This window comes from Porites lutea, chromosome 2, assembly GCF_958299795.1.
Source record: "Porites lutea chromosome 2, jaPorLute2.1, whole genome shotgun sequence".
In the NCBI taxonomy this organism is placed as follows: domain Eukaryota; kingdom Metazoa; phylum Cnidaria; class Anthozoa; order Scleractinia; family Poritidae; genus Porites; species Porites lutea.
Genome location: NC_133202.1, coordinates 14,376,215 through 14,384,431, shown reverse-complemented (window position 1 = coordinate 14,384,431; position 8,217 = coordinate 14,376,215). Strand labels below are relative to the sequence as shown.

Genomic DNA, 8,217 nt, shown 5'->3' with positions numbered 1-8,217 from the left:
AAGATTATGTGAAGAGATTTTGAAAAAATTCGTTCGAGTCGTTTCGGAGATATACAAGAAAGCGCTAAAAGTCCAAATTCTGAATGAAGTTGCACTTATACAGATGGTGAGAAAACAGGTTAGATTTCAATATCACATGAACGAAAGTATACCAAAATTTCCTAGCATCAAAACATGATATTAAGCATCATTCTTACGCTACTTAAGAATAATTTGAGTCATTTATAACGTTTTTATTGCATAACCTATCACGGCTATTGAAAATTTAAGGTTTGAAATATATTTTCGTTTTATTCGAATTCAAACATACAGAATTTTTTACTTCTTACGGAGATTGTTTGCTAAACACCAAACTTTAAGTTCCTAGTGTTGGATTTTCAGTAGCAGGTCTAGATCACACAAAATTCGGCTTTTATCAATTTCAAAGTTTTTTGTTTATTGTTGTCATAGTAATATCGATTTTACTTAAAACTACATTTTCACAAATTTCAATCCATAGCCAATTACTGGTGAAAATTTTGTAGCGATCGGACAAGGAAAAAACTACTTTTAAGGCGATTGAAAAATATCGGTATGGCCTTTGAAAAACTGTATCGAAACACCTTAACTTTTAACCCTGAACAGACAGGATTTCCTGTGAACATGGTTCGTACAATCTTAAAAAAGGTCTTGAATGTTACTAGTCGTCTTGAAAAGTCTTTGAATTCGGTTTAGGTCCTTGTAAAGTAAGTGATTTCTTTATTAGGTACTGAACCTTGAAAAGTCCTCTAAATTCACAACCTTGTCTACGCCAGACACCTTTTTCTGTAAAATAAGGTTATTTTGTAAGTTGGGATTGCGAAAATTACATTTTTCCCAAAAGTGACTAAGATGGGGTCTATATTTGGACACAGAATTGACTATAATGGGGTAGGGGTTTTGAGAGGCCAGCGAAACATACCTAGCAAAAATTAACCCAAGTACTCGCCCCCCCACCTCCCTCCCCCCCCCCCCAGTGGGTACCCAGGCATTACGGTCAAGAACACTTCACAGTTGTTTTAGACATGATCGTAAATGAAAAGAAAGTGAAACGGTTCTCTTTAATTACATTTTCCTGTTATTTCAGTCATCTCGGCAATGATAGGGGCTAGTTTGACTCAAGAAATTCAAGACTTCCCCTTGCACTGAAGCCAGTGCTACTTCCCGGTACTTGTTTGTAATCAACACCGATTTACATTAATGTTCAGGTTACACTTCAGTAGTAAAGCGACGAACGACGTGACCTTTTTTTAAGCTTCATTCTAAGTCCCAGCCTTCAAAGACTGATTTTATCGACGTTGTCAGTTACTACTCCTTTTCACTCTCTTGATAAACTGTTACACGAAGAACAGCAGAGATATGAGGCCTGAGAGTTCCAAAGAGAAGCAGACAAAGGAGTGCAGAAACCTTGGGACGGGGGACATTCAAAAGAAAGTTTGGGTAGTGGTGTGCCGCCGAGGCCTTCAAACCCTGACCCTCTTTAACACAAAAGTCGTTCATTTCGTTACCTTGTTTAAGACAAGTAGACTTAATTTCATGACCCTGACTCATTTCTTTTCGCACAGAATTAGTTAATTTTTTAAATTAACATCATGGAATGATAATAGAAACTACAAAAAATATGGTTGGTACCATACATGAAGATCACTTGTCGCCAAGGTTCACACTCTTCTAAAAGGCTTCCATCCAAAAAGACAATCTGTTCAAAATGCTATTAGAAAAATTAGTGAAATTATATACCCTGTTTAAGACTTAAGACCTTGAATATGAATACCATGGCTTGTTCAGCGTCACATACCCATCTGGTCAAAAATGGGAGTACCCCCCCCGGGGGGGGGCAGTAAACTAGACGCTCTATTTCCTCGTTCTTGTCAAATAACTTTTCCAAACACATCTCTAAAATAGTCATGACTTCCTCTAGCGCTGGAGGGTGTGTTATTTATCACTTACACTAGCGTTCAGCTGGTTACAATCGGGGTTACAGTCAACGGAGCAGAGGCAATTATAAAGTACAGTCCTTTTCCCTTCGTCCCAGTTCTTAGTTTTCACATAAAAGGCCAGCTTGTATTAGAAGACTCTGGAAGACATTGCTGCTTTTCTGTTTTCTTGATTAAGTCTTACACCACGGAAAGCGGAGACATGGGACATGAGAGCGGTGAAACATATACAAAGCAGACGAACAAGGGAAGAAAACTGGACAGATTGCTTTCCACGTCAAGCTTGCTGTTGTCTGTTCTTTGTTGTATCGCTATAATTCACGTGGAACTCAGAACACAAGAACATCATCGATTAATATCACACTCTACCTCTGGAACATTCCGAGACGAAATAGAAACAGAAATCCTTCGAAAAGTTCTGCTTGAGTGCGGAAGATGGCGAGAAGCCATAGTCAGCCATTTGGAAGGTGAATGCCAGAAGACAAGACGTGAGTTGTGTTACTTTTTGTATTCTTGACTTTTATTTGCCATGAGTATATCAGCGCGGGTTGTCACGCCCGGAGGCTTGATTTATAAGTTCCTTTTCGTAAGTATTTGAGTTTTTACTGGTAATTGCTACCTTGCAGACAACAAGTACATCCCGTTCAGATCTCCAATATACCGTAAAGTTCCGGAAGTAACGACCCTCGTTACTCAGTTCGGATTTAGCAGTCTTTTTCTATCGCTGCTTTCGAAGGGTCGCTTAGGAGGTCGCTACTTTTGGGTAGCTAAAACGTGCATCGTACATAAGCCGTACGAAGTTACGACAACACAGGATAACTCTCTTGTTAATTGGTTACGATTATAGTAATATCGCGACAATTATGAAAATATCCACACTCTTTATTTGGAGAAACGTATATTTTATGTTATTGGTTTTTAAATAAATTGTTCAAAAGAATTGTTTGATTACGGTGTGGGTGTTCAAAGAGGAAAGGAAGGCTTTTTGAAAAAAAAAAAAAAGATGTTATGTCCTATTTGAGTTTGAGTGTCAAAGATCATTATGACCTTAAAAACATAAATCGCGGATTAGTTTCGTGAAGCTTGTTTTGACTGTAAATTTCGCTAATTCTAGTAAGGAGGGAAATCACTTTTTTAAGTCGCTACTTTCGGGGAGTCGTTTCTTTGAGAGCTTTACGGTAATGCTCTTAAGAATACTGTTTCCAGGCAAGTGGACATAGAAATCAAAAGAAAACATAAATAACACATTGTCCGTATTAATCCCTTGATTGACTTTGACCCCGGGGGTACTCCCTTATATGGACTATACAGGAATGTGCCGCTGGACAGGGTGTGGTTTTTGACCTCTCTTCCTAAACAGGGTATATAATTTCGAGCCAGTCTCTCCTAAACAGTGTATGTATTTTAGGATTTTTTTGTCCTAAACAGGGTGAGGGTTTCAAATCATCAGTCGTTCACCTATACCCAAATACAGGTTCACTATCCCCTCCGGGACTTCGACAGCGTGCAAACTAATTTGTAAAAATTTTTGATGTTTACATTTATGGGTAATTCATGCAGGGCTGAACGTATGATCTGAAGGACTTTTTCATGTCATCAGGTGCGTAATGTTTACACTTGAGTTTATCACCCTATGTTCCAGGTCAAAGAGAAGAAGTTTCAAGACAAAGGCGGGCATCAGTGAGCAATGCACAAAATAAATCGACTCAAACATCGGCTGAAGTAAAATTGCTTGTCAAAGAAGAACTTCGTCTGCTGCAAAACCAAATCTGTGCTAAAGATGAAAAGCTCTGCCGCTCAGGACCAAAAGGGAACAGAGGACGACGTGGAAGACCTGGAACCCGAGGTAGACCAGGTTCCCCAGGTTCTCCTGGTAAACGTGGATCAGTAGGACCTCAAGGGCCAATGGGCGTAAAAGGGGATCTCGGAGTTCCGGGTGTACTTGGTCCCGTGGGGCCTCGAGGCCCACCAGGTGAAAAAGGCGCAAAAGGTGAGCCGGGCCAGTCCATCTCGGCTCCATCTCTGCTGCATCGTCCTGTTGAAACCATAGTCAATGAAAGTCAGAGAGCCGTCTTAAAATGTACAGCCAGTGGTAATCCAACACCACAAGTCACATGGTCAAAGATGAATTCTTTGCTTCCAGTGGGACGTCACCTGGTAAAGTCCAGTGGTGCTCTAGTTTTGAAGGACGTTAGGCCTGGAGACGAGGGTTTGTACAACTGTCGAGCTGAGAATTTGCTGGGAAGCGTCAACCATTCAGCAAAACTGATTGTTCAGTGTGAGCTGCATTATTTGAGTTGTCATTATTCTGTAACGATTTAGGTCCTTCCGTAGCAAAAATTCTATAAATTTTAGCTGGGATTAGGACAGGCGGTTTGATTTTTTTAAAGAGACAAAAACTGTTTCATCTAGTTAGAAAAGTCATTAATTGAATATGTAAAAATTGTGTAGAACTTTCGGCAGTTGGTTCGTGTCTCTTCGCTTCATATATTTGGCAACGATTGATTTAACAGTCCCATAGTATGAGATAGTATAATAGTAATGTCGAGAATGCAATTTTAGTTTTATCTGCTAAAACAACGCTCAGCAGAAACGTATAACGGTGATTTTTTACCCAGTTTCAGAAAGATCACTGCAACGAGCCCGTTTACACACTTAAAAAGACAGTAGCTTTCGAGTGGATCATCTGTTTGAGAATTAAAGATTTTCCAAGAAAACCTTTGTTTCCTTTTATAAAATCACCTTTCTTTTCTTTTTTCTTTCATTTTATCCAGTTCATCCTCGATTGCTTTGGTTATCTAGTCGACTTATGGCGGAAGAGGGGCAAAACGTAACAATCTTCTGCAACGCCTCTGGTCAGCCGCAGCCTAAGGTCACGTGGCTAAAAGCCGTTGGAACTTTGCAGAAAAGAAGAACCATCGTGGTGAAAGGGGCCTTGACAATTTACAAAGTGACGAAGAACGATGGTGGAACATACATTTGTAAGGCTGAAAATATTCTGGGGTCAGTATCTGTCGCGGCTCTACTTGTGATATTCTCCCCTTTGCGCTTTAAAGTCCGTCCTCCTCAAGAAGTGACTTCTGGTTCAACTCTACGGTTGCCTTGTGTGGCTGTGAGTGATTTGAGGCCGAGAATTACCTGGATAAGGGATGGCAAGTTTTCACTTCCTAAGGAATTTTTTGTTCTACTGAATGGAACACTTGTAATTCAAAACATTAAGAAATCGCACCAAGGATTTTACACATGTAGAGCGACTAATGCAGTGAAAACAATAAAAGCTAAAGTCAAAATCAATGCCCTAGTTACAGCTGCTTCCTGTTCTGAAATAAGGAAATACGTGAGCAGCGTAAGCGGAAATTATGTCATTGATCCAGATGGCGAGGGGGGCCTGGCTTCATTCTCTGTTTTTTGCGACATGACCGATAAGAATGGAGTTGGCGTGACAGTCATCAGTCACAACAGTGAGAGCAGGACATATGTGTCTAATCAAAACCGTCTTCGTGATATTCACTATACAGGAGCGAGTCTGCCTCAGTTGGCGAGTCTCACCAGTGTCTCTTCTCAATGTGAACAGTTCATCAAGTACGAGTGTTACGGGTCCCGTTTGAGAGGCTCGTGGTGGTTGTCACGTGATTCTAAAAGAATGTCATACTGGGGAGGAGGATCACCTGGCAGAAAGTGCGCATGCGGGATGACCAACTCATGTGCCAACACCAGAGATCGTTGTAACTGTGATAAGAATGACAAAGTATGGCGTGAAGACAGCGGTCTCCTGACTGACAAGACAACGCTTCCAGTAAAACAACTGCATTTTGGTGATGTTAATGGCAACAAGGAACAAGGTTATCATACTCTGGGAAAATTGAAATGCTATGGCACAGCGTGAACATATTTCATCTTTTATCTTTAGAGTGCTTCCCAGAATTAATTGAATACTAAATTACATCATCTTATATTTGAGAAATAGAATTAAGGTGACTCGATCCAGTATTTATGTAGGTACACCTTTCGTCTTTGCACCTCTAACACCTAAACAGCTTGATCATCATTATAATTCCTTCGCAACACATGGTTACGCATAGACGTTAAAGATGATATTCTTTTATTTTTCGAGATCAGAATTATTATCAGGTGACAATCGTGACATCAGAATTGTTTTAACTGTAAGTAATTCTTGTGCACTCTCTAGCCTTGTGTAACTGTGATAAAGATGACGGTGTATGGCGTGAAGACAGCGGTCTCATGACTGACAAGACAAAGCTTTCTGTAAAACGTAACAACTCTATTTTGGGGATGTTGTTGGCATTGAAGGATGCTGCCATACATGGCACGGCGTTAAGAAATTTTAGCCTTAACCGTTAGAGTGCTTCACAAAATAATTTGAATGAGACATCACATGACCTCAAGTGTGTGTAATGAAACTGTTCGCTAGAAAATTGTTTTAGAATTTTAATAATTTAAAAATTTTCGAGTAATTGGACATTTTGCGTCATTACGGGTACTGTTCCTGTACGAGTGTATTAAGAGCGACTGTCTGTAATTATCGACCAAAATCGACTTTTTCAAAACAAGTTCAAAATTCGAATTTCGCTCATTTTTGGCTCATCGATAACCCTTAATGAGTAATGAAACATGCTGCAGTTAGTTTTCCCAAATAACGTGTTCTTTTGTTAAAATTCGAGAAAACTCATTTTGCCCGTTCGGAGCTCAAAATCCACTTCCGGTAAAACGAAATTTTACACAAATTCCATTGACTCGTACGTCAAACCACAACGATTTGGCAGCCTTTGAAGAACACGAATAGTTTTTATGACCCTTTCTTTCTTATAAGACGATAAATTTGTGAAAGCTGTAATAAATTTGTGGCCAAAAAAGTATTGTTAAAAATAGGCCCTATTGACAATTTCACCGGTTCAAAATTATAGGGTTAAAATAATGTAAAAATTTTTACAATGCGCTATAACTTAGAATTTCGCAAATTGACTTTCTACGGCTCAACGAAGCCCCAATATATCAGAAAATCGAAACAAATCTCTGGGCAAGCGATTTTAAGTAGCCCGCAAGACGCCGAGTTCAACCGCGACATTTCAGTGGTTAAAAATAGCGTGACACGGCCCGTCACGCCAGCGGTGTTAAAGACAGATTCACTTTCAACATTCTATTCAACGCTGATCACATGCCAAATTCCAGCATACAATCTCTATTACATCTTTCAATACACTTATCTTATTTAGAAGAGTTGTTTGGATACAATATATAGTGTAGAATTGCCCAAAAGTCGGCTGTTTTGAGCGACGTCGGCAAGACGTCGACGACCGGAGCCCAACGAAAACAAACTTTTTAAAACAAGTACAGTGGTGTGTTTTATTAACTTAAGCATCCGTCAAAAGGCATAAATACGTTAAATTTAAGACAGGGATAACCAACTACTATTACTTTTGGCGCTTTGTTATTGATCAGCAGGAACGGATTTGGTAGTACTAACTTTTCAACTGCTCTTAGACTGCGAAATTTTTTTTCTTTCTTTTATTTTTTTTCTTTGTCATTTTCTATTGTATTTTTTAGACTTACTTTTCGATTCTCTCCCAAGTCTCACTTACCTCCCCCCTCCCTCGCCGCACCCCCTCTACTCCAGACAGACAAGAGGGAACGACCATTTTGTTTTGCTCCAGACCATTCTTCGACTATTCCGCGTTCTTGGCTTACGCAAAAAGTACGGGCTGCTTTGTGGTCTGAAAGACTTTGCACTGATTGACGTTTTAGTGTCATGGAAACTCTAGCTGTGATGACAGGTTAAAAGACTGAAAGTTCCTTTCAACAGCGTTTGGAAAGAGAACATCGTCTTTTCCGCAAACAAAAAAAAAAAATAATAATAAAAATAGGGAAACAAAATAGCGTATAATACTAAACCTAAGAAGAATCTTGTAACGAACGAATGGGAACACCTAAAAAGGAAAGACAGACTTGAGGACTTTCCTCATCCTCCGTAACCTTAGTCCAAGAAACTTAGACGCCCAAGCAGGCCTCCAAAACCTTACCTTTGTCTTTGTCACAAACCGAATAAGACTGAAAGCCTTAGTCTGCTTTACGTAAGTACCGTGTAGATCTCCAGAAGAATTGTTTGCAGCCGGCCCTCAAAACCCCAAGAGACTTCGCCTGCTGCTGGTCAATATATAGGAAGGCTATTCCAAAGAACTGCTCCAGAAAAATTATTTTTCTTAACATTTGTCTGGGGTAGAAGAACAGCGAGTTTTCTGTTGGT

General features: G+C 39.7%; 1 protein-coding gene across 1 annotated transcript; it reads left to right on the top strand.

Annotated features, from left to right (window-relative positions):
• Positions 1–2,157: 2,157 nt before the first annotated feature.
• On the top strand, positions 2,158–6,304 carry LOC140925679 (uncharacterized). The gene is made up of 3 exons (XM_073375581.1): positions 2,158–2,443; positions 3,598–4,233; positions 4,730–6,304. Exons 1-3 carry the CDS (start codon positions 2,158–2,160, stop codon positions 5,839–5,841), a joined length of 2,034 nt encoding a protein of 677 aa, XP_073231682.1. The 3' UTR covers positions 5,842–6,304.
• Positions 6,305–8,217: the final 1,913 nt, after the last annotated feature.